The sequence below is a fragment of the Podarcis pityusensis genome, assembly GCF_964106645.2.
Source record: "Podarcis pityusensis genome assembly, chromosome: 10".
Taxonomy (NCBI): domain Eukaryota; kingdom Metazoa; phylum Chordata; class Lepidosauria; order Squamata; family Lacertidae; genus Podarcis; species Podarcis pityusensis.
In genome coordinates, this window is record NC_138035.1 from 20212667 (window position 1) to 20240068 (window position 27402).

The following is a 27402-nucleotide window of genomic DNA, read 5'->3' on the forward strand; positions in this document are numbered from 1 at the left end:
GTATGTACACAATTCCCTCTACTTCCAATGCTCAGGTTATGAATGCTGTTGCATATGTAGCCAAATGGCACTACCCTTGCAGGAGAGAGGTATCAACAGGCTTGGAGGAACCCTGAGGTTTTGCAGAAGTGCACATTTTCTTCCATCTTCCCCTGCCTTGTCTATCAGCAATTACTAGAAACAGGGGCAGCAAAGGACGTGTATGTGAAAGCAAGCTTCCACAGGTGCAGCTGATACAAGTATATGTGCACATATTGATGTGCATGTCTGTACATCACAGTGCTTAACTAGGGCCCACTGAACTGGCTGGACTCTTCTGCTGATGCACATGGCCATATGGGAACACAGTTGAGCACAATTAGCTGCACGTGAAGGCAGTCAGAATTAGGGCCAGAATTCTGAGTGGCGTAGAGTTGCGCCACTTCCCCCAAATTATTTTTGGATGTTTTAAGGGATGGATTTTGTCAATAAGTCAGAATCAGTTTGGGCTGAAGGTCTTTCTTTGAATAATTAAAGCATCTCTTTTTCCATTTCCCAAGTTTTAAGAGTGATTAGGAGGACTAAACTCTTTCTGCCCACTGGGCACTACTCTAATGAATAAAACATTATTGCAACCCCATTTTATCCAGCATATGAGATGGACAGTAGAAGCAAATGATTTAGGATGAATTCAGATGGCCTGGTTGACATGTTTACAATGATGTTGGAATGCTGCACAGGTCATATGAACCCTTCAGCACACGTCTGGGTTGCACTCTCTCATGTCCTGATCAAAGTGCAACTTGCTGAGTCACAATGCGGCAACATGTGCTGGAGACTCCACATGGAAGATTCAGCAATAGAATTGGGGGAAATGGTTAAGTGTACTAGCATTGAATTATTTACATTTAAGGCCAAAATCATGACCAATCATTGTCCACTATAACAGACACATGGTATAAACGCAGCAGACAATATCCATAAACTAGATTGTATCTTAGGCTTGTTACGCAGAAACTGAGAGACTCGGAGATATCAAATATCTCCGGGTTGCCTGGAGAGCCATGTTTTAGACATTTAAAAAAGGGGGGGATTGCCCAGGATATTAATTGATCTTATACCTTTTTGTATTTTTATTTTGTCTTTTTGTATTTTTATTTTGCTTTTTTCCTTTTTTTTTTTTTTGGTATGATAATTGCTGTTGTTTCTGATGTTTCTGATCTGTTTTACATTTGTTTTATGGTTCTCTTTTGTAGGCTGTCTTGAAAATCTAGATTATTTGAATAAAAAGAAGAAAACAGCACCCCATATTAAAGCCTTGGCTCACACTAAGCCCTGAGATTCCCATGAGGAAATAAGCACATTTAAATAAAGCATATACATTTAAAAAAGAAAGATATATAAAATAATACTTGTGCAGTGAAGTGTCTCTCCTGTGGTCCTATTTGCTGCAAATAGCACTGTTGGAGACAAACAGCAGCGCCAGGGTGCAATTTTGCTTAGTAAATAATATGGGACAAAGGGTTAGACTCTCACCACGTACTGCAGTGCTGATGTGGATCTGAACCCCAATAGCAGCTTTTGCTAAGGATGAAAGCCTACTTATAAGCACACTTTTAAGTAATGTGTAGCTTGGAACCCTGAATGTATGGCCTAGTTGTTACAAAGCTGAATAAAGTATACCTTGCTATTAATAAAGCTGAAAATGTCATGGTGGCCACAATAGTAGGAACCATCAGCTATGTGGTTGACCACTTGAGGTTTCTGATGAATCAACAGCTTCTCTAGGAGTTTGTGTGTAGGAGTGAATAGATGGGAACCACTCAACCTCTCTCATTTGAAATTTTGAAATTTAATTGCTAGCCTGAAATAAAAGGAAAATTGGTCTCCCTTATACTACCCTGCAAAAATAGGCTGTGTTAACATGGTACAGTGACTGTGTGACTAGATTAAATAGGGCAAGTGACCTGCTTGCATCGTATAGCTTTCCAACATCTTTTCCCAGCAGAACATACAGTATTTTGTGCAGAGTGCCATATCTGCCATCTGGGGCAGGAAGGAACTCACTACATGATGGGCTCAAGAGATGAGAAGCTGGCATCATAGGGGTGACAATCCCCATGGTAGGTGTAACATGTAGACCAGCTGCCATCAGCCCCTTGAGAAGTACTTCTTGGGCATCACCTTGGACAAAGATGTGTCTGAATGCTCTCTTATGTACAAAAAATTCTAATTGGCTAAAAACTAGCACACCATTGTTGTCATGTGGGTTTGCTTGGGCTAGAAAGAAGAGAGGTCCAGACTTCTATCATTCCCTTACTCGCCTTTCTTTCTGAACGAAAAAAACCCCAAATGTTGTAACCTTTCCTCACAGGGGAGTTGTGTGTGCGCTTTAAGTACTTAAATTAAAATACGCTAATCTGTGGCTCGATTAACCAGGCAGCTTTTAGTTAGACTTGTCTAACCAATTAATTGATTAAACGTTGTCACGTTAACATTTGGGGGAAGCTGTTTAGAATTCTGTGCCAAAGATCCCCATCACGGATACATGGTTTTCTGGAACTGGAAACTGTGCCAGGCCAAGAAATCCCTGCTGTCTGGAGTGGAGCTCAAATGACACACACGCAATCACAGCTACGGCCAACACTTTAAAAAAGTATTGCTGCACCAATCCCTGTCTATATCTGTCTTCTTGCTTCTCCCTGCTGCGTGGCAAGGCAAACCTTGACTGGAAGCCTTGATTTGGGGGAAAGGGCCATAGGGAAGTACGTATGTACATACATACATACATAATTTCATTTGTATGCTGCTTTTCCACAATTCAAACTAGTTTACAATGTGAACTAATGCATAACTACAACATAACAAAAGTGGTCATAAACAACAAACAAAACATTAAAAAATACGCAACCCAACTGAACTTCCACATAAATCTAAATTAGGTACTAAAAAACAACAGCAGCAACACCCCTCCCTTCGAAAACAATAGCAACCAAACGCCAAACAGCCCAGTCCATTAACATTTCCATTTAAAACAGAGGAACTGAAACACTCTGAACTTGGGCTGGACTATACAATTCCACCTCCAGCTTCTTGTTCCCTTGATAAGAATTAAATAAATGGCAGGAGCACAAACTTTCCTAAGCAATGCTCCCTTTCCCCAATATTACATGAAGGTGGCATTGAACTGAAGTCACTGAGGCAGGGGGGGACATTGTTTTAATAATGGAGGCAGCCCTAAATGGCTTCACTGAATGCCTAAGCCCTTGCTGCAAAAGTAGCAGGAGATTTCTATCTGCCTTGCATGCAGAAAGTCCCAGGTTCAGTCCCCAGCATCTGCAGGCAGGACTGGGAGAGGCTCTTACCTGCAACCCTGAAGACCTGCTACCAGTGTAGGCAGTGCTGAGCTGGAGGGACCAATGGTCTGACTCAGTGTAAGGCAACTTGGATGTTTTCCTGTGTGAGCCATGAGGGTGAAACAGGTTTGAAAGTGGTTTAAGTGCATGACACAGACATGACAGTGATGGAGAACCTGCTTTATAGGCAGAAGGTCCCAGGTTCAAATTCTCAGCACCTCCAGGTAGGCCTGGGGAAGTTTCCTGTCTGGGAACCCTGGAAATCCACTGCCGGTCCGTGGGGACAATGCTGAGCTTGATGGCCCAAAGGTCTGGCTCATCATCATTGGGGATATGCGGGCAGATATTTCTACTTCTGCACCTCAGTGCAAAAAATAAAGACTTGTGGAAACTTGTGCAAAATGAAGTTATGCATAGGACCTAATGCACAAGAGGTTTGGCACCTAGGTTCAGCAGGTATCTGACCTAACTGGTTGTTAAGACCAGGCGATACAATGAGATACCACCTTCTCAGAAACACTGTTAGCTACCAAAAGAAGTTCAATGTTCTGTTGCTGATATTTATGGCCTTAAACAACTTTGGACCAGCAGACCACCTCCCCGGGTAGGGACCTAACCAAGATCTTCTAAGGGGACCCTGCTGGTTGCTCCACACCCAGCAGATTTTCACCTACAGAAGTGGGCCTTCTTGGTGATGGCACCCAATCTCTGGAATACCCTCCCTTGGGCAATCTGGGAGGCAGGAATGATCTTTTAAGCTCTTAAAAACACATATCCCTACCCAAGCCTTTCTGGACTTTGGCTCTTAATTTTTAACTCTGTTCAGTTTTATCTGTGCTAGTCTCTCCCCCCACCCCAAATAGAGATTTTTATTAAATTAAGTCAGCCTTCACTAACCTGGTAGTGTTGTCCTGATGTTTTGGACTAAAACTCCCATCAACCTCAACCAACACTATGCTTGGTGGGGCTGGTGGAAGTTGTAGTCCAAAACATCTGGAAGGCACCAGGTTGATGAAGGCTGCGTTAATCGGTAAAGTTTTCTAAAACAATAAATAAATAATAGAATAGAATAGAATAGAATAGAATAGAATAGAATAGAATAGATAAAATAAAATAAAATAAAATAAAATAAAATAAAATAGAATGAATGAATAAACTATAGCTGGCTTATTTTTCAATAAGCTAGACTGCAGATGTCATGCACGCTTACCAGAGAGTAAGCTCCACTGAACACAGGGGGACTTATTTCCATGCACATGATTGTGCTGTTAATCTCCATTTTTCAGAGGCTGCCTGCTCACTGGAACAGAGTTCTGCTACTGCTTTAGCTTTCATTCTTGATCGCAGGCTGTAGATTTAATTTGTTCATCTCTAGATTCATTAAATACCAATTGTACTGCATTTCCCAAGATTTTTTTGTGGGTTTGTTTGATTTCACCTATATCCTTTATTTTTAAAAAAAGTTCTCCATGCAATATCTTTCCAATTATACTTGGTTGCTTCATTTTGCCTTTCTCAAGGGAGGTGGTGGGAACATTTGAACTTCTCCAGTTTTCAAACTTTTTCTGGGGGGTTTAACTAGTAAGAAAATAAAAATTTTCAAAGTTTGTTTTGTTGGACCAAGGTTTGCCAACATAGAAAAAGCTGCAGTCTCTTCTTCTCAAGAAATAAATTCGTGGCTGATTCCTGACATCTAGGTTTCAACTTGGGTCAAGGTGACACCTCCACACCTAAAATGTAAGAAGCATTGCCCTACCCTTCTTAAGAAAGCTGCTTCCATTTGAATTCCAAGGGGGAATTTTGGCTTTTTGCGGGTGCTAGATAATTACTGGTGTCATCAGCTTTGGGTCAAATTTTTGGATGTGAAGGTAGTTTTTTTTACTATTGGTGAGCTTTACACTTCCTTAAATGTTGGTGCATGTTAATTGCTGGTTTGTTGTATTGTTCTGTTGTAGCAATAAGTATACTTTTTATTATGCATTGTTATTATTCTAGTACATTTGGACTTCTTTTTTGTATATACATTTGCTGTGAATATAGATGCATTTGTGGAAATTGCAGTTTATAAATAAAATGACTGACTATGAGCAGTTTTATGAAGCAGCTGACGGGCTAGAATGCAAGTTGGTCAGGCGAACAGATGTAGTTGACTGGAAGACTCCTGTACCTTCAATAATTGTGTGGTTTTTGGGGGGGTGGAGCTTATTGCTTTTGTGTCACAGTGTTGCAAGAGTGAGGAAAAAACTTTGCATGCCAAATTCAGCACAGGGCCAGCCTTGGTATAAGGCAAGTGAGGCAGCTGCCTCAGGTGGTGCATGCAAGCTGGTCTGTGCATGGGGTAAGTGGCCGCCCCAGTCATTCTTCCTGATATACCTGTTGGAGGATGAAGCTGCGAGTGGCACACAGCCTGTCCTATGCCTTCGTGGAGGACACTGACCCATGTCCAATATTCAGGTAAGTTTGACTTGCCAGCCCAGCTGGCTTTTGCACAAAGAATGGGAGAGGGTGCCATCTTGTCCTTTGCTTCAGGCAGCACAGTATCTTGAGCTTGCCCTCGTTCTGTCCAGTTAGAATTTTTATCTCTACATCTCTATTTCCATTGCAGTTATCTGCAGAAGGCATAGAAATGCAAATTACAGGGGGTTGGGCTAGATGACCCTCAGGGTCCCTCCCAACTACATGATCCTACAAACCTTTCTGTTCAGCTGAGACTGGCTGGCGGTGAAGGAGATTCCTCTCTTCTCCTCTGAGCCAGTAGGCCAGCCAAGGCTCAAGAAATCATGGAGATGCCATTCCCCACTTAAGCTCAGCCTCCCCTTTGGCTACTCGCCCTTTAGCTACTGTCAGGGGCTCTTACTCACACAGATGGGGCATTATAGCTCCACTCAGCTGGTGACAGGAGGGAATGGGGATGCTAAGATAAGAGGGTGTATCTGATGGCAGCTGTGTAGCCCAGAACAGATAAAATGCAAACAAACCGTCAGTCACTGGAGCAATGCGACCGCATGTGCAGTCCCCTCTTTACCCCCTTTGTTAGGAAATTCAACATCTTTCAGGGGAGTGCTTTTAAAAGAAATCTCCTTTCGCACACTTCTCCCAGAAACACACTGTATGTGGGTAATGCTGCTTTGGCTACAAAAGGTGAATGAATGTCCCCATTTTGCTTCCAAACAAGTTGGCAAAGAGCTACTGGTTTTTCTCTTAGACGTATCAATTAGCCAGTCAGGATTTTCTGGCACAACCAGCAAGCCTTCAGGCAACAGGTACAGTAAACTAGTACTAGCCAGTAAACTTTGGATTCTGCCATGTTCTATCCTATTCCATCAGATTCTGCTAGGTTCGACCCCAACTTGCCTGGCTCCTCAATATGCTGCTCTGACCCATTGGTTCTACTACTGGTCGGACTCTGTAGGATGTGGAACCGCCACCTCCTGACCAGGATTTCTTAAAAGATTAAAAGCTGGAAATCCCAATTCAGTCTTGCATCTTTGGAACTTTGGCATGACACCAATGCATAACTGGAAAATCATTTTCCCAGTATACAGCTGGATTCACATTGTGGATCCCTTTCTCAGCATTAGCCCTCAGCCATCTCCAACCTGGTGCCCTACAGATATTTTGGACTACAACTCCCATCCCATAATGCTGGCTAGGGCTGATGGGTATTGTAGTTCAAAAACACCTGGAGGGCACCAGGTTGCAGAAGGCTGCAGTACAGGTTTCAGTGTAGAAGTTTAGAAATGTAATGAACTTGGACTTTGGATGGAGAAATGGATGCTCAGAAGGAGCCAAAACATTTATCTGGGTGAACAACAACAGTGACAATGAAGAAGTAAACACAACAATCCTCGGTGCATCTATTCAGTCCGTAGGGACTTGCTCCCAGCCAGGTAGATGTGTGATAGATGCAGCCAAAAACATGTATAAACGCACAATGAGATCAGAAGCTAGGCCTGGCACCCAGAAATGCAGTGAAGAACCAGCTCCTGATGCATTTCAGCTGCATCGGTTTCCCTGCATGGAGGTGCAATAACTGGACACGTTTCAGCCCCTTGCATTTTGTCAACCCATCTATGCTGCTGCTAAAGGCACAGGAAGGAGCCTATCCACGTTTTTTTTTTAAAAAGACCAACACGCAAAACATATCTAGGAGCTCATCTGCAGTGCAGTTGTGATATTCTGTTAATTAACTATCAGGTGTCAGGTCTCTGCTAGACCCAGGCACATAACACAGTCATCTAACAAACACCAACCCAGATCTACATGTTTTCTTTTCCCTGGGCTTTGAACCCCCTGTGATAACTGCAGTGTATACAGCAGACCTTGGATGGCTGACTTTAAAAAGTGGGGAGCAGTGATGAATATACATTGCAGTTCTTCTGCTCCAGACACCTTTCACTGTGGGGGACAAAGTAAGGTATGCAAAGCCTCAATCCTTGATCTATCTGTCAGATGAGTAAGAGGACCAGTTTTGAATTGTGGGGTGCAGCTTGTATAGCACTGCTTGGTGAAGGGTCTGTGGGGTGAATGATGTATCCCTGGGTACCGTGAGCCAAAAGTAACAGGCACTGAGAGCTGGTCTATGTGTTGGTTTCGTGACAGAAATCTGCGCCCTTTAGGCAAATTTCTTGTCCTCTGGCTGAACTGTGCAAAATCCTGTATCGGGAACATTGAAGAGCAATGTAGAAAGTCAGCCTATTTTCCAATCTAGCCCTGGACTAGCTCTGGCTAGCAGCAGCTTTCCAGAATCTCAGGCAGAAAGAAAATGGGTGTGGGCATCTTTCACAATGTCTGCTACCTGCTCCTTTTAAATGGAAATGCCAGGGACTGAAGCCAGGGACTCCCTGCATGCAACACGCGTGCTCTGCCTCTGAGTCACGGTCGTTTCCCACATCTGTTATGCCCGTTCCCCCCACAACCCACGTCAATGGCGGTGGTCTGCGGGGCAGTGGTGATGCACATGGAAACTAAGCTAGAGAGTGGATCAATGGCCCCCAGCCCGCCCCGGCCCCGTCTCCCACGGCATGAGGAGAAGCTGGTGTACCTGTTTATTCTTTAAGTCAAGGGAGAGCTCATAATCGGAGGCGGCGGCATGGGAACATGTGGCTGCCCCTTTGCTGCGCTGGCCTCTCACGGGGGAACCCGTATGGTGGAGGCTGGCCTTCTGCACCAAAAGGGAGCACCCCGCAGCCTGATCCGCCTGCTCTTCCTGCAGCTCCGCATGCCGGGCTTTTAACTTCAAGGTGTCGGACCTGCCTTCCTGTCTGCTGGCCTCCTTCGGGTCCTCCGCGTCACACCCGGGTTTCTTGCTGGCTGAACCGCAGGGATCGTCACTGTGAACAAAACGCAACGTTTCTCTTTTGTTTATTTGGTTTTTTTGTTTTTGTTTTGCTTTTTTGCATCCCCTTTTCATGTTCATTCCCTAGCCTTCAGTAGCTAATCGGCTTTGCAAACAACCGCAGAGCATCGTCGCTGTGGTTGGGCAGAAGCACGGAAGCTCCTGGGCTCCGGTTAAAAAGCTGGCGCTGAGTAGGCCCTTGCACTACTACGAGGAGCGTGGCAGGGGCAGGGGAAACCATCGCTCTTTCCTCTCCTCCGCTGTGTTACACACCAAGGCCGTTGAGGCAGTATAAAGTGAGGGGAGGCCTACACCATCTGTGGCTCACCAAGCCAACACACACACAATGTATGGTAACCCACTGGGGTCATGACTTCCCCCAATTGCTGCTTCCCTGAGACTGCAAAAAAATGGGAGCCTTGTTGAGCTCCTGAGAGGCCAAAATGCTTAGCAGGTGGCCTACATTGGGTGTGTTCATGAGGCAGACATAGGCCAATCCTTTTCAACCAAGGCATAAAAACAAAACTTATACGTTACAGGGTATGCCTCAGGTATGTGCAGTGTAACAGCCAAATTGTGAGATGAAAGAGCCCTGACCAAATCCGAGCCATACAACTCTCTGGTGCTGTAAGCACCCTTATATAACATGTGGCCTAAGGGAGAAGGACTTTTATCAGAATGTAATGATAACAGCATGAACGGAATACTTTGTAGGTCTAACTCTCGAAATGTGTGGTGTTGTGTAAGACTTATCTGTGTGTTTTTCGTTTAGGCAGACTATGAGGCAATGTATTCTTTTTGGTGCTTGTTTTATATTTGTACTCATAGCTTTATGTACACGTTTTTTTAAGTGGTAAGGAGGTAGAAGTGTGGTGAAAGCAGTTTGACAGATCAATAGAAAAAGAAAACCACCACTGTTAAAATTACTGCAGAACTTACTGCCAATCGGGGGAAATAGCCGAATTATGATAAGTTGCTGGTTCCCTATTTGTTCTTTTTATTGCCTGAAGCCCTAGCCTGAGAATGTTTACTCAGAAGTAAGACCCATTGTGTTCAGTGAGACTCCAAGGAAAATGTGTGTTTTCTTTCCCTACAGACCTATGGAGATGAGATCCTGAATTCACATCTAGACTCCTCTCATCCTCAGGCACAAAACAAAAACAGAACAGAAATTATATCACTAACAGTAACACATAGTCAATGATCCAACAGACACTTGCACACACAAAAAGAAATTCAGTGTGCCCACCCTATAATTTTCACCAACACACTGACTTCTGAAACACATCAAAACCAAAACCTTCCTTTTAACTTTACACAGTTTAAGAAGTGGTTAGTGGTTTGGCAAGAGAAGAATAGTTGCTACCATGAAAATGAAAGGGGGCAGAAACTGGTACAAGAATGCATTTTGACGGGCACTCTTTGGAATATCAAACTTTAAAACCTCTTTTGCCTCACAATAGCTGTAAGCCCGAACACTTCCTATTAACTTGCTCCCAACTTCCTGCTGATTTGCAGAGCATGCTCCAAACTTCGCCCACATTTTCAGTGAATCCATAATACAAATTTTTGTGACATTACAATAATTTCCATGGCAACACGCTGTGATGTCATGAAGACAAGAATATTAATGCATTGCAGGATTATGCAAGGACAGCTCTCCCAGGGAGAGAAAGAAAAAGAAAGCTTTTACTAATTCTCATTTCCATAGCAGCAAGATGAAGATGGAGCTGAAACAAGCAAAGGAGCTTTAGCACTAGGGGGAAAATACATGCAACAACCCACATTACACTGGCTTTGCTAAGAATCAACATCCCCTCAGAGACACATTGCACCGTTCCCTGGCCCTTACGCAGATAACCAGGAGAAGAGGAAGAAAGGAATATTGTGGGTGCAGAAAGGGATGATCAGAAAGATGATCAAGGCATGGGAACAACTCCCCTACAAGGAAAGGTTACACTGTTTGGGTTGGGGGTTTTTTAATTTAGAAAAACAAGAGAGTAAGGGAAATAAAATAGCAATCATAGTTTATAAAATTATGCATAGACAGAGGGGAGTTTTTCTTCCTCTCTCATGAACACTTGAAGGTCAGGTCATCTAATGAAACTGAATGTTGGAAGGTTCAGGACAGATAAAAGAAAGTACTTCTACAGTGCATAGTTAAATATAGAATTCACCTCCACAGGGCATGGTGATGGCTTTAGAATGAGATTAGACAAATTCATGGACCATATGGCTACTAGTCATTATAGCTATATGCTGCCTCCAGTATCAAAGACAGCTTGCAGCTCACACTAGGGATCAGTTGCTAGGGTTCATGAGTGGGAGAGTTCCACTGTCCCTTTATGGGCTTCCTGTAGGCATCTGGTTGATTAGTGTGCGAGACAGGATCCAGGACTCAACGCTAGCATTTGGTCTGATCCAGCAGAGGCCTTTTTATGTTATTATGTGCCTTTAATAGTTACATGGGAAAGTGAATTTTGGCAGATGAATCTTGTCATTTGGAGACTTAAAAGAAGTTGTGCCTGTTGGAATTCCTTCTTTAATACAGCCAATGGCATATCAGACGGCCCTGTGCCCCTTTGGATCTGGTCACCCTAAGCCAGGCCAGCACAACCTCTGAAGGGATACCAGATCTTTAGGCCTTCACCCTCTGAGGTTCCTCCTGAGGCAGAAGGGGCAGCAGGCCCCTGAACTAGTCCGGTACTCCAGCACGTTGAATTGCTTCTAAAAGTGCAGGTGTGCTAGGCTAGCTGTCTTGCGGCCTGCCTGTGGTAACTATTGCACATGTAACTTGTGAATGAAGAACCAAGCAGTTCTATAAATAAGCAGTGCACAGAAGCAGTGCATTGTTCTGATCACATTGCTGCCAACTTGCTTGATGGAGAAGCTGGTAGAGAATGGGGAAGAACTTTTAAAATGGTCCCTGCGTGTTGCATAATGTCCTTCCTTTTCCCTTCTTTTTCTTTCTGATCTTTTATTTTTAGATTAAGATTGTATTCAAAAATGAATACAGGAGAATTTAAAAAAAAATAAAAACCACCTCACTCGTTATTCAGAACAATGGATGTAAGACAACAATTTCCATTCCAATCTGTGTTCATCCATTTCGCTGCTGTTTATATATGAAGCCACTGGGAGAGATCATCAGGGGGTTTGGGCTGGGTGTTCATCAGTATGCGGATGATACAGATTGAGGCTGAATTCTGACAAGACAGAAGTACTGTTCTGGGGAAACAAGGGGCAGATATGGAGAACTCCCTGGTCCTGAATGGGGTAACTGTGCCCCTGAAGGACCATGTGTGCAACCTGGGAGTCCTTTTGGACTCATAACTGTCCATGGAGGTGCAAGTCAATTCTATGTCCAGGGCAGCTGTCTACCAGCTCCATCTGGTATGCAGGTTGAGACCCTACCTGCTCGCGGACTGTCTCGCCAGAGTGGTGCATGCTCTAGTTATCTCCTGCTTCGACTACTGCAATGCGCTCTACATGGGCCTACCTTTGAAGGTGACCCGAAAACTGCAACTAATCCAGAATGTGGCAGCTAGACTCGTGACTGGGAGTGGCCGCCGAGACCACATAACACCGGTCCTGAAAGACATACATTGGCTCCCAGTACCTTTCTGAGCACAATTCACAAATGATGGTCCTGCAAGGTACCTTCGGATTGAAAAGCAGGTTACAAATATAATAATAATTGATTATAAGTTCAACGATGTGCTTGACAATCTCTCTATTTTTGCAGTTTCAAAAAGCCAGCAGGAACAGAATGTTTATTGTACCACCATACATGGCTGCTTACATGGGTTTGGCTGTCCAAGTTGTACAGAAGCATCAAAACAACTTCAAGCTCCCACTATGTCTTAAGCTTCCTGGCCTAGCCATTACAGAGGGAGCGAGGAGATGGGGGGGGGGGGCAAACCCTGTAACAACACAGAAAGGGAAACCTATTCCACAAGTTGTGGATCCCCAGAAGCCCTTCCCACCCTTCCTGTTCTCTCCCATGAGCTCAAAGCCAAATAGAAATGTTAGTCTGGCCTCTTGCACCTTCAACACTTGGACAACATTCAGAGTTTCAGCAGGTGGTGCTTTTTCCTGACACGGAGGGATGTTGAAGAAGGCAGATTCACTTGTTCAGCTTCTGCTTGTCCTCCAGCTTTGAAAGTCAATGGTACCCTACCAGAAAAACTTGGCAAATGTATCTGAATTGTGTTTTTTAGAGAAGATGCAGGAAGTTCTGCAGAAAACTAAGCTCCTTAAGCAGCCTCTGTCCTGAGAACAGAAGATGGTATCTGAAGGAGGGGGAAAACCTTTCCTGTTAGCTCCCTAGGAGAATCAGAGTTCCAACCCCCCAGTTTCTTTTCTGACAAAGGCAAAGAGAAAGTAGAGAGGTGGCACCATAGGAGTCTAGCTCTCTTTTGAGTAGAGTCTGGAGTGCACTAACAGATTTCAGTAAATTGTAAGTTTAGCTATGACCCAATTCTCCAGTGCATCACCTGTTTAATCTTCAAACCACAGAGATTTCCATTGTACTCCAGTTTTATAAATAAAAAATCCGCCTCCCAACCTGTCACTGCCACTTATACAGCCCTTGTTGTTGTTTAGTCATTTAGTTGTGTCCGACTCTTCATGACCCCATGGACCAGAGCACGCCAGGCACTCCTGTCTTCCACTGCCTCCCGCAGTTTGGTCAAACTCGTGTTGGTAGCTTCGAGAACACTGTCCAACCATCTCATCCTCTGTCGTCCCCTTCTCCTTGTGCCTTCCATCTTTCCCAACATCAGGGTCTTTTCCAAGGAGTCTTCTCTTCTCATGAAATATTGGAGCCCTACTGCTACCTATTTGGGGGCTTCTATTTATTGATATAGTACAGACATGGGGTAGCTTTTTTCAGCCAGAAGGTCACATTTCCTCTTGGCTACCCCTATGACAGGACACTTGCCAGCAGCGGATGTGGTCAGAACAAGACTGAGCAAAGTGGGCATTGGCAACCCACATTCTCTCCCCACCAGCACCACCATACACACATGCATCAGCACACACACATATACTGCTTTTCAGAATTTAATCTAGACCATATTCTAGAGCAGGCTGTTGAGCCTTGCTGCAAATCTTGCTCCTACAGCTAAAAATTCCTTGTTTCACTCCAGGATCTGAAATAAAATGGTGCCCCTTGCAAGCCTCTTCAGCTCTGTTGGGCTATAGTGGCTGTTGGTAGGAAAGAGTTCAAAACAGACAGAAGCAGACTCAAATGTATATGTTCTCTCATTAGGAGGACCTAGGTTCTGTCTTTGAGGCATATGAAAGTGTGCAATTTCCCATGCTAAGCAACCCCAGTTTGCTGTGCCCTTTAACAAACAGCAAGCCTCTCCCATTCCAATTTCCAAACTGTTTGTGCATGTCCGGCAAGGGATTTTACAAGGGTCACAACTCGGTCAGAGCGAAACCAAACAGTGCCGCAACACTGCGAGGCATTTTGCAGTGTGAGTTATTTCCGTGCTAAATTTAAAATTCCTAATCCCCTACTGTTTCAAGCTGCCTGTATGGTCAGAGAATGGTTGCAAAGCGTATTTTTAGAACAGGAATTGTAAGGAGAGTTTCCCTTGCCTTTGTGTGTTGTATAAAGGAAAGGATGTCAGACCCGTTTTTATTCAGAATTTTCTAAAAGCCGCACATGCAAAACAGAAAACCAAAAAAAGAAAAAACCCCAACCCTTTCTTATCCTCAGGCAAGACACAAATTCATGACATGTCAGCTTAGTACATAAAAGGGGCCAGAGCTCGGTAGCTCGGTGTATGCTTTGCATGCAGAAGATCCCAAGCCACAGAGTGAATCTGTTTGGCATTTTCCTTAAGGGCTGTGCACTCATTCGCCCTCAACATGCACACTGTATGTACTGAGAAAGCGCAGCACACCTCCTAGCCCCAACCCTAGCATCCGTGTGCTATCTGGCCCTGCCCTCCAATAGCCGGGAGGGCAGCCTACAGCTCTACATTATTTTTCTATGAAGAAAAATTCTAGAAAAAATGGTGCTGGAACTCACCATGAACTCTTGTTCTCTTATATAATGGCAATGGCACCCACCTGAGAGGTGATGGAGCCAGGGGTGCCAACTTGAATAATATAATATAATATAATATAATATAATATAATATAATACAATACAGTGGTACCTCAGGTTACATACGCTTCAAGATACATACGCTTTAGGTTACAGACTCTGCTAACCCAGAAATAGTGCTTCAGGTTAAGAACTTTGCTTCAGGATAAGAACAGAAATCGTGCTCCAGCGGCTAAAGTGGTGCTTCAGGTTAAGAACAGTTTCAGGTTAAGAACAGACCTCCAGAACGAATTAAGTACTTAACCCGAGGTACCACTGTATAATAATTATAATATAATATAATATGATATGATATAGTATAATATAATAATATTATATTATTATATTATATTTTATTATATTATACTATACTATACTATACTTGAATTAAAAATAAAATAAAACATAATCAATCATATGTTGCAGTGCACACACACCATTTGAATGGCAATTCCCAACAACTAGGGGGAGTCAGCCCCCTCAAATATTTTATTGGGGAGGCCAAAGGGACCTCAGCCCCTAGGAGTTGGCTCCCATGGCCAGAAGTGAGTTTCTGGCAGGGGGGAAAAGCCCTGGTCACATGCATGGGAAACTTCCAGCCCAGCTGCCCCAAAGCAGCCCACTAGGCCTTACATCTGGCCCTCAGTTCCTTCTAGGCCACACCCTGAGTGTTTTCACTGAAACATGTTCTTGAACTCTGATGGGCCTCTTGCTTGTCTGGAGAGAGAAAAGAGAGGGGAGTGTGAGAGTGTGCAGAAACAACTAGCCCATACCACGAAGGTAAAATGTGCATTTATTGCTCTGCCCACTTTTGTCTCTGGCTCCGCCCCTCAGTGGCATGTGACCCTTGGAAAGTTGCCTGAAAGAGAATTTGGCCCTTGAATGGGAAAAAGCCCTTCTCCTTATTGCTCTCTCATATCATCTATGCTTTGGGGAGGAGACTTATCTTTCACTACTAACTTTGCAAGGCAAAGGTTCCCCCCTCCCCCCCGCTTTTGTGAAAATTATTTAATTACACTTTTCCTCCCAGCAGTTCAAGGTGACATAATTGATTCTCTCACGCACCCATTTAATCCTCAAGTCATGAAAGGGGTTCCTTCAGAACAGGCAACAGGTATTTAGATTAGGGCTGTGTCAATTTTTCTCTGGCTTCAAGATTCTCCTTAAAAGTGAATCACTGAAACACCAAATAATTGCTATTATCATGAATGATTACTAATAGCCATAAATAATTGCTGACTGCCTCCAGATTCAGACACAATCGAGGGTAATTTTTCAAGGAAGAAATTATTTTTGCCAGTGTTTATCTGTTAAGAGAGAGAGAGCTATCTCCATTAGATTAAAAATATGGCCTACAGTGAGATGTTGCGGCTGAAATATTTATTTCAAAGAGTTTATTCATCAACAGCTCCGTGGAAAAAGCAAGACAATGAATTGGCTGAAAGCGTTGAATCAATTGGCAGCGCCATTAAAAACCCACAGCACCTATTTAACAAACAGACAACATTTATTCAAATACAAAATTGTTACCTCGTTTAAAATAAATTTAATTAGGCAGCATCATTTACACATTGTCAAAAAAAGTCGTTAGGGTTTATATGAAACAGATGTAGTCAATTTGGTGTTGGGAATGCAATAGTGACTTTTTTATATTATTTTGCTGATAGCATTCCAAATTTATAAGAGGCCTGCCGGATCAGACCAACAGCTCATTGACTCTGCATTCAAATAGTGGGCAAGCCAGATGTTTCTCTGCTGCTTGCTCTTCCCATACCCACCCCATCTGCAGCAGAAACATTCTAGTAAGAGAGGTGCCATTTCAGAGCTAAACTCGTCATGATGTGAAATGCTATTTGCATTTAGTGTGCATGTTTTTTAGAAGCGCAAGTAGCGACTCCTGGGGGCAGGGGGCTGATAATATGGAATCACAGCAGGCAAGGAGAGAGAGGCAATAAACCTCATCACAGTTCTGATTAAAATCACGTCTCCAGAGATGCTGTTTGCATTCAGAGGAAAGTTCCTATTGGCCTGGATCACACATAACATTTATGGTCCAACAGCTGAATTATAGGAAGAACTTCTTATAAACATTAGGAAGAACTTCCTGACAGTAAGAGCTGTTCGACAGTGGAATTTGCTGCCAAGGAGTGTGGTGGAGTCTCCTTCTTTGGAGGTCTTTAAGCAGAGGCTTGACAACCATATGTCAGGAGTGCTCTGATGGTGTTTCCTGCTTGGCAGGGGGTTGGACTCGATGGCCCTTGTGGTCTCTTCCAACTCTATGATTCTATGATTCTAATTTGTTTTACTGCCGACAAACCATTATCTGAAGTCATGGTTTGTTGTTGGCTCCTGAATTTTGGTTTGTTTTAACTGTGGCTTGGAATCACATGTGTACCCAGCACCCTTACTTTACCATGGTTTGTTTCACCACCTCTTCCCAAACTCACCAAACTCCGAAGGAATGAGACCAGCACAAATGCAGCAACGCAAAACAAACTTTGAAGGAATAAGCCATAGTTAGTTAGTTTGTTTGTTTGTTTGTTTGTTTGTTTGTTTGTTTGTTTGTTTTGAAAATGTGTATATTAAATGAAAATACACATTTAACATCACATTGAGGTTGACACTAAGTTATCATGATTAGTAGCCTATGAAAAAAATCTGCCCTCCATTGATTTGTCTAATCCCCCCTTAAACCATCTAAGGAAGTAGCCATCAACACAACTTGTAGCAGCTATAGTTATGTGTTGTGTGAGTTCATTTGTCTCTCCTGAATTTATTGCTCCTCAATTTCATTGTTTGATCCACAGTAGTTCTGGTACAATGGTGAGAGAGGGGGAACAGTTTCTCTCCATCCGCTCTGTCCACACCACTCATAATCTTACAAACATCGTGTTTCCCCTAAGTTATCTTCTGCCCTCATAATAAAAGTGTGCCAGCCACTTTATCATTTCCATTGCCTGTTTCTGCATTTTAGGCACCAATGTTCATTTGCCCCATCTGCTTTGTAGTCTTTAAACAGTTACCAATCCAGAAGAGAGCCTGCCTTCTTGACCTCATGTCTACTACCTGGTCTTACTCTAAAAACTGAAGAGGCAAAAAGCTGCCGTCAGGGTTGCTCATGAGAATCTTTTAATAAAAAAATCTTAAAAACCAAGAGCTCCAGAAAGCTTCAGCCACAGGCCTTTGCTGACTCTCTTGTTGTTCTCTATGGAACCGAGAACTCCAGCCAGAAGCCATCAACTCTGCTATTGTGTACACGATTTCTTAATCTGGGATGCAAAAGGTGGATCACAAGTCCCTGATCTTGTAGCTTTCCCTCCAAATCGCTTCAAATAAAACTTAGTTGAAATGTTGGTAAGTGTGGAGTGACTGTTGCATAAATAAATATTTTAAAACTTCCTGCTTCCATCTGTTGGGTGCATTCCATGCTTTCTCTGCAAATGTCTGCAGCTAATTTTCAGTGAGGGTGCGCTGGAACGTTCCAGTGCCAGCAACTACCTTCCATAGAGGCCAGTGGATATTTAAATGCATAGATGTGCAAATTTATGCAAACATTTTATGCTCAGGCCTGGCTTTAGCACCTGGCAATTGGCAGGGTCCACTGGCACTTACACCTGCTCTGGACTCTTGGCCGCAGGCCTGGCTGGCAGCAGCACACAGCTATTCAATCCCCATCAGCGCTCCATTCTCCATTCCGTGTAGACAGCACTGAGCTAGATGGACCCATGGTCTGAGTCAGTGTAAGACAGCTTTCTATGTCTGTATTTTAAGTTTCCATCATACACACAATGTCGGGTAACTCGAGAGCATTTCTGGAAATTAAAATGGCTGCCTACCTGCCACTGCCACCACCAGGATCCACAAAAAAAGGTGGGATCTATCAGAGTGCACTCTGCTGAGGATCTCCTTAATATCTGGAGCCATCCTGTTTTGGAGTGCACTGTTTAGGCAGATCACAGGATTCATTGTTTATCAGTACAGAACGTGGATGCTCTCAGTGAAGAATTGAATTCTCTTTTCAGAATGGAGTACATACCAGCCTGCCAATTAATAATAATAATAATAATAATAGTTTATTTCTTTTACCCTGCCCTGACTGGGATGCCCCAGTCACTCGGGCAGTTTCCAACAAAAATACAGGGGAAAACAACGACCACAACAACAAACATTAAAAGGTTCCCGAAACAGGGCTGCCTTCAGATGTCTACAAAAAATTCTATAGTCTCTTTGACATCGGCTGGAAGGGCATTCCACAGGGCAGGTGCAACTACCAAAAAGGCCTTCTGCCTGCTTCCCTGTAGTTTCACTTCTCTCAGTGAGGGAACTGAACAATGGGGGTGGAGATGCTCCTTCAGGTATACAGAGCTGAGGCCGTTTAGGGCTTTAAAGGGCAACAACAGTGTTACATAGTCCTGGTGGCCACTCCCAGTCACCAGTCTAGGAGCCGCATTCTGGATTAATCGTAGTTTCCGAGTCAACTTCAAAAGTAGCCCCAAGTAGAGTGCATGGCAGTAGTCCAAGCGGGAGATAACCAGAGCATGCGCCACTCTGGTGAGACAGTGTCCAGGAAGGTAGGGTCTCAGCCGGCGTACCAGATGGAGTGGGCAGGCAGCCGCCCTGGACACAGAGTTGTCCTGCGCCTCAATGGACAGCTGGAATCAGGATGCTTATCTTGCATGGTATCTAGACACACACACACATCAATGAGGTTTGAAAGCACCAGGGGCAACACAGAGGAAGTGGATGGAAAGAAGAGTGTTTCCTTCACTGCAAAGTTTAATTACGTTCCCTTTAACCCTAGACTTCTCTTGCCTTTGCATTATTTGGTAAACATGACCTTTTAGAGATGGAAGAAACAGATGGCAGCCTGAATTAGTGTTAACCGCCTGCTCGGCGCCCTGGGAAAGAAAAACTTGGCCTCTCAGCAGCAGTCTTTCTGCCACTTCGACTCATCTCTCTCAGCTACTTGTCCCCGAGGCAGACCTGAACATCACCAATTTTGCTGACAAAAGCCTGCTGGCGCAGCCAAGCATAAAAAAGAATCCCACAGTTACAATGAGCTGAGCTGAGGGTTGTGAGGCAGCAAGGCCTGAATGAGGAAGGAAATATATTCCATCCGACAAAAGGATATTCTTACATATAAAGCACATCACATGACCACGAAGGTCCCTTTATTTACCGTTTGCAATGCAAACAGACATCAGCTTCATTCTTGTTCTCCTTCACAGAGGCCAATAGGGTTTGTTATTGCTGTTCCCATTTTACAGACGGGAGAACTGAGGCTGAGAAACTACAATTTAAGTTACCTTAAGACTCTCCTCCTACACTGAACACAGCACAATAATAATAAAAGTGAAAATACTATCCCAGGGAGGCTCACTTGGTGTTGACATATTATTGGAGCCAGACAAAGACATTTCTTTCCTCAGAGCCGTTTGAGTGCTGTTTTATTTTTTGCAGCAGTTGGCTATCTATGGTAGTTACACTTGTTTTGTTAGAGCAGGCATAGGCAAACTCGGCCCTCCATATGTTTTGGGACTACAACTCTCATCATCCCTGACCACTGGTCCTGTTAGCTAAGGATGATGGGAGTTGTAGTCCCAAAACATCTGGAGGGCCGAGTTTGCCTATGCCTGTGTTAGAGGATTGGGGGGGGGGCTGTTTCTATGGTTTGATTGTCTTGTATTATGCTTCACTCTTATTTTTGTTTTTCATAGGTTATGTTGTGTATTTTACTATTATTTACAATTTGCTGTGGAACGCAGTGAATAAAGCAACATAGCAATAGTAAGTAGCAGCACCCGCTAGGCCTTAGCTATGATTTTGTATGTTGCCATTCCCCAAATTCCAACGGGGGGGGGGGAGAGAAACCAATTTAAAATACAGGTTAAAATGCAATTTTAAATGCAGCCTCATTTTAAAAGCAGCCCATAGATCAAAACTGTAAGGGGAGGGAAAAACATAAGGGTCAGACTGAGTCCAAACCAAAGGCAAGGCGGAACAGCTCTGTCTTGCAGGCCCTGCAGAAAGATGTCAAGTCCCGCAGAGCCCTAGTCTCTTGTGACAGAGCATTCCACCAAGTCGGGGCCAGTACTGAAAAAGCCCTGGCCCTAGTTGAGACCAATCTAACCACCTTGTGACTTGGGATCTCCAAAACGTTGTCATTTGTGGACCTTAAGGTCCTCTGCGGGGAATACCAGGAAAGTATGTGCATGGGTCCTAGGCCACATAGGGCTTTAAAAGTCAAAACCAGCACCTTAAACCTGACCCTGTACTCCACCGGGAGCCAGTGCAGTTGGTAAAGCACTGGATGAATGTGATCCAGCGGCAAGGACCCTGCACTGAAGAGCAGGTTTCCCTGGGAAAGGAGCAGGGCAAGGAGGTAGCTGCTTGGACCTGTGCTTTCTAGGCAAGGGGCAAGCGGAAGAGTGGATGAGCACAGAGTAGACAACGGCCCTGACCTGGCCCAGTTCCTGCAACTCAGTCTCCACAGAAATCAGCAGCTGCATAGCACATTATTACACTATTCAGGCATGCACTCGAGGGCCATTTTGCACATTATGAAGAGGTCAACTCAGTGCTCACTCAACAAGTAGCTACAGCTACCTGGCAAGTGTAGTCCTGGTATACTATGAGTACTTCCAAACATAACATTTGTTCCATTCACAATTTACATCTTTAGGTCTACACTAAAAAGCAACTTGGATTTCACCTAAAAAAAAAAAAGTACTTGGGAAGAGGTTTTGCATGTATATCTAAAATTATAATAAACTAATGAGACAAGTATGTCCTTGCAAATATAAGTATCACTCTGGTACTCTCAGAAGAGAACCATGATTGGCTGCAGCTCCCTGCTAGGTGCACACTCTGTTTCAAACCCAGGTTTGTCTCTGTGGAATGTGTGAACTGGTCCTGAAGCCGAGGCAGGCTGATGTTTTAAAGTTATGAACACCTCTGTGTCATAGGAGGAAGAAATGCCTCTTTAAGATGCTGCTTGCCATCTGTAGAGCTTTTACTTTTCTCCAAAACCAATTTAGAATCTGCTGACCAATTAATTGGGTGAACTTTTTTTTTTAGTCTATCAAAATGTCTTTAATTGGTTTAACCTAATTGATTAATCTACGGCAGCCCTGCTTTTGATTTCCTCTCTTGCCGTAAAGGTTTGGTGATTTTATATGGTTACCGGTGTTGTGCTATTACATATGTGGCTTATATCAGCAGCAGAGAACCTTTTTCATGCCAAGGTGCCCACATTCCCATGTGGGCAACATGCCAAGGGTGGGTGGGGCCAGAGGCAAAAAGAATGCCAAGCAAAAAAGGAAAAATGTACCTTTGCACAGTGGGCTAGTTTTTCTTAACACTCAAATACCCCTTTGCTATCCTCCATCCACACAACGAAGAGGCATTGACATGAAGCTCTGACAGGCATTATCACAGAATTCCATTCCTGGGAGGCAAGAACGTAAGAACACAATAAGAGCCTGCTGGATCAGGCAAATAGCCCATCTAGTCCAATGGTCTCACAGCGGCCACCCTATGGAAACCCACAAGTGAGACCCAAGAAGAAGGAGGAGGAGGAGGAGAGTTTGGATTTGATATCCTGCTTTATCAATACCCGAAGGAGTCTCAAAGCGGCTAACATTCTCCTTTCCCTTCCTCCCTGTTATGTACTGAGTTGAATAGGATCCAAAATGCAGCAGTCTGATTGGTCCTAGAACAATAGGATCCAAAATGCAGCAGTCTGAGTGGTCCTAGAACAATGCAGCAGTATGACTGGTCCGCAGGAGCCACCCAATCCAGCTCCAGGTGGAAGTGAATCCACAACCTGATTGGCTTACAGGAGAATCCCGGAATTAGCCAATCACATGCAGCCTATTGTGAAAATAATGTATATAAAGCAGATATTGTGGGGGAACTTCCATTCCTCCTCACCACTATGAGCTGAATAAAGAACATGAAATCCATTCTCAACTCTGAGTATATTTCACTCCCCCACAACAAACACTCTGTGAGGTGAGTGGGGCTGAGAGACTTCAAAGAAGTGTGACAAGCCCAAGGACCAGCAGCTGCATGTGGAGGAGCGGAGACGTGAACCCGGTTCACCAGATTACGAGTCAATCGCTCTTAACCACTACACCACACTACACCAAGCACAAGAAAACTCTCATTTCCTGTGGTTTCCAGAAACTGGTATTCAGAAGCATTACTACCACTGACTGTGGAGACAGGGCATAGGCATCACGGCTGGTAGCCTCTGATAGCCCTCTCCTCCATGAGAACACTCAAGGTGAGTATGAAGTAAGCCTGTTGAAAGTGTGGCCTAAGAAGAGTCCAAGGGGCCAGACAGATGAGGCTGGAGGGCTTTGGTTGGGGGCAGGCCTGATGTTCTCCACCCTTGAGTTATATGTCTCAACAGCATTCTTTCCTGGAGAGAAAAGAGTTGTGACCAGCCAGTAACCCATGCAAACAGAAATCAAGGCATTGCAGTAATAACAGTATACCTTTCAATACTGTTGAAACGGTATGGTGTATATATGCTCAAACCTTAAACAAAGGAACAAGGGAAAGGGTGAAGCAGGCTAAACACAAAACCACAAATTTGTTTTCTCTGTGTTTATCAGCCTGAGGCTCTCAACATGAGTTGCCCATAAAACACAAACAATGTATGATCAGAACGAATCTTCCAGGATCCGAAGTGCAATGATCCTTAATGCATTCTGACTTCTTCCTTTGAAACTTGTTTCCTTTCTGCTTCCTTTCTCTTCAGGAGGAAGGAACTCGAGAGAGAGAGAGCTCAACTTCTGAAAATGTATGACATAACTGGAGTCTGCCTGTTTTCCCCTCCTCGAAGCCCGCTTAAGAACGCCTCGCTTTGTTCACAAAACCCTCTCAAGTCACCTGAGGGCAGCCACAGAATCCGTCAGCAGCCAGGATGAAAATAGCTGCAGCTACTACAGGGATGAGTTTGCAAGGAACCAAAGCTTCGGAAGGAGAGAGCCAATAAATCCCAGCTCATGCTGTCCAGGGTACTACCCAACACGCACAAACAGCAGTCTTTACTTGTAAGTAAGAAAAAGATCTTTATTCAGGCAAGAAACAGTACAAGTTCGGTAGCAGACTCAGGAGGCACAATTCAGGAGTTCAAGAAAAGAGCAAGAAATTCCGGACTGGATGGAAGCAACAAAGATGTCCCAACAAGTTTCCCTGTCCCTTCCACCAAGCTTTTAAAGATGAGGCATGGTGAAGGTAGCCGAAGGGTACTTTGGTGAGTTAGCAATTTCCCCTGAATGCGAAGACAGGCTCTGGCTGATTGTGCAGACTAGACCAATAATGGGTCCAACGGTCAAGAAGCCATTCTCTGCATATGCTGGAGATGGAAGTGAGGAGCAAGGAGGGCTCATCCACCTTGGAAGGTAGCTCATCTAGGAGAAGGAAAACTCTGGTCCTAAACCTCCACTGCCTTGCAGGATATCTTCTGGAGAAAAAAAGGCTAAGGAGTAAACCCTACCCAAATCCAGAGTGGAGTCCCTAAGAAGGTTGGACAACGCCTTGTACGCCTTCTTCCAGCAACTCCTGTAGCCAAGCTGGTGCTAAACGCATTGCTCTGGTTTCCTTTGGACCACGTGAGTGAGACCCAGTCTTGTTGTCTGGGCAGCTCAGGACCTCCATACACACTGCCCAGGCTTACACCCCAAGGAGGTCACTTTGGTGCTGCTAATGCAGCAGTTTTATTGCACCCCTGGAAGCAGACTCCATTGTCTCTCGAGCAGACGGATGCCAACAGAAATGGTTGTAAACCACTGCAATATATTTTTATGATACACCAGCATATGAGTATGTTTATAAATCAATAAATAGGCAAACTACAGTTCCCGGGATTCTTCGGGGAAAGCCAAGGCTGTTTAAAGTGGCATAGGAGTAGTTTAAATGAACGATATGGGTGTAGCCATTGTCAAGATAAAGATAACGAACCTGAATGGTTATTTTTAGTCTAAGCTCACTAACACCTGTCTTTTTCAGAATCTTTTTAGAAGCTGCATCTTGTGATCAAATACCCACATCCAACATTTGGATCAAATGGTAACTCAGCAGATGATTTGGCACCTTTTCCCACCCTCAGCCCTCCATCTCCTTTTGTAATAGTAATAGATCACACACTGATCTATTGGATAAAAGAGACGAGAAAAATAAACTGCTCTAAGTGGTATTATAACCATTATTAATAATCTTAGAAGCATCTGGATGTGTCTGGTCTTTGGCTTAAGGGGTGCTCTGACAATACCAGACATCAAGGGGAAAGCCACATTAATTTTTGCAGAACAACTGCTGCTCACATCATAAAAACTGAAGGTACTTCTCTGGGTCATGAACTCCAGTGGAGCCAACTGGCACAGCTATCTGACGCTGACCTCAAGGGCAAACTGATGATTGCCATTTCTCTTCTTTTTTTTAGATCAGTGCCAAAGGAAGAGGGATCCCACCAGAGAAATTCAGTTTCAAAATGAACTGCAAAGAGCCTTTTGCACTAGTATTTCCCTGCCGCCTCCATGGGTTAACAAAGTTGATAGCCGCTGGCAGTACTGTGTACTAATAAAGACAGGTGGACACACCAGGAAAATGCAAGGTATTGGGAAGCTAGTGAACCAATTCTGCATGAGAAAATTTGAAAGCTGGAATTTTCATTCCATCAGTAATTGGAATGAAAAGGGGGGGGGGACCTTATTCAAAGTGGTGGGTGTGGTCTCACTGGCAATTGACCACAGGTTTCCCATAGCAAGCACCACCAGAAGTGTGTGTAAGTCTTATGCTGCATACACAACATATATTTAAGGCACATGGCTTCTCCCAAAGAATCCTGAGAACTGTGGCTTACTCCTCACAGAGCTACAATTCCTAGCACCTTTAACAGACTGCAGTTCCATGGATTCTTGGGAGGAAGCGATGTGCTAATAATGCACCAGGCATAGGCTCATGTACTGCAGGAGTCATGGTATGATAAGGTGTGGCACTTGGCTTTGACTGACAAAGTTACACAAAGCTGTAGAGTGATGCATGGATTGGTATGTATTTATGTTCTTTATACATTCTCCTTTTTTAATATAATTTTTATTAACATGCCAATCATATCACATCAATTCCAAATCACATTAGTTCCAAATTATACAGTCAAATTTTTTAAAATTTTATTGGGGGTACCCATACTTCAAGCTCCGAAAGGGGTCCAAACATCACTCTTGCTGCTGCTTTAATTAAACAGTTCTTTCCAGTTCTGTCCAGATAGTCTCTTTGTTATTTTCTCATCTTCTTGTTATTATCATATATTCCTTTCTTTGTGATCTCTGATAATCTTCACAAGCAGGTTGAAAACAAACATTCGTTCTTTATACATTCTCACCTGGAGAAACCTAGACCCCACTGAACTCATGGAATTTTTTGGCTTCGTTATTCAACTTAACAGGCTGCTATTATTTTAGACCTTATACACGTCATGACTGCATTTTGATTTGTCACTGGCTGCCGATACGTATTATTTGTTGTTTGCATTGTTTCCTATTATTCTTAAGAGGCGTTATATTATGTTGTTGCTTCCTTTTTTCCTGTGGCTCCTTTGTACCGTGTGTCTCATTTCATGTGCAGCCTTGGCTGACTCCATGACTCTACCACGCTCTTGAAATATCAAATCAAACCCTTCACCAGCTCCTCCATCCACAACCTTGTGCTCTTACGTTAGAAGTGTTTACCAATTCAAAGTTACAACGGGGGAGGCAGCAGCCTGACCAGACTGTAGAGAGAACTGGTCCAGGACAAGACCCAAGAAAATCGATTATATTATGTTCTTCACTGCTAATTGGTGCTGAGGCTGCAGGCAGCCTCCTGGTTGCCGTGATGAGTAATCCAGTGGGCACTTTAGGAATGAGTGCACAGCTGTTTGATGCCTAAACTGTATTGAGTTGGAATTTAATTGCTCCATAATCACGAAGTAAACACTTGCCAGTTGCATTGATCATGTTTCAAGTCTGATCTAAGCAGCACTTTATACACGAGAAAATTAAACTTCAAAAGGAAGCTAACGCATGCAAAACCCATGGGCAGGGAGCCCCCCTGCCTCCCTTCTTTTTACAGTAATTAAAAATCCACCTCTGCTGGATTTCAATTTCTGGAACCTTTTCCAGGTGCAGCTTGAAACCATTCACCAAAGCTGTCGTTTCCCATATCCAGAACTGTGTGAGCCCCCAATTCTGCATCAATGCAACATAACCTCCATCATTACATGGGTCTGTGCTATACAAAAGGTGCATCTATTATCCACTCATTTTCTAGAGATGCTGGGGAGAGAGGACCTCAGAGGCTGTGTGGTGCAATGGCTAGAAGATTGAACTTTGACTGGGGAGACCCTGGCTCAAATCTGTGCTCAATCAAATCTCTTGGGTCACTTACCACCTCTCATTTTAGTCTACTTCATGGGGTCGTCGTCAAGAGCAGCAGGAGGAGAACCATGTGCTCAGTGTCTTTAAAGGAAGGGTGGGACAGAATTGTAAGAAATGATCCCTCAAATAGGACAAATTTAGCAATTCAGAGAAAAGTTGGCAAGACATCACCTCAAAGACCAACCTGGGAGATGCTGAATC

At 43.8% G+C, this 27402-nt stretch overlaps 1 protein-coding gene across 9 annotated transcripts in view; it reads right to left on the minus strand.

The window, feature by feature from the left end:
- Window positions 1–27402, minus strand: part of IQSEC3 (IQ motif and Sec7 domain ArfGEF 3) — a 150149-nt gene that overhangs the window by 49955 nt on the left and 72792 nt on the right. For 7 of the 9 annotated variants that reach the window (XM_080971568.1, XM_080971573.1, XM_080971572.1 and 4 more), the window contains exon 3: window positions 8380–8668. In XM_080971568.1, the coding sequence (XP_080827694.1) occupies window positions 8380–8668 (289 nt within the window). Of the gene's footprint in view, window positions 1–8379; window positions 8669–9210; window positions 9300–10039; window positions 10179–27402 lie in introns of those variants that run through there. The other 2 variants (XM_080971575.1, XM_080971574.1) reach the window with 2 other exon arrangements.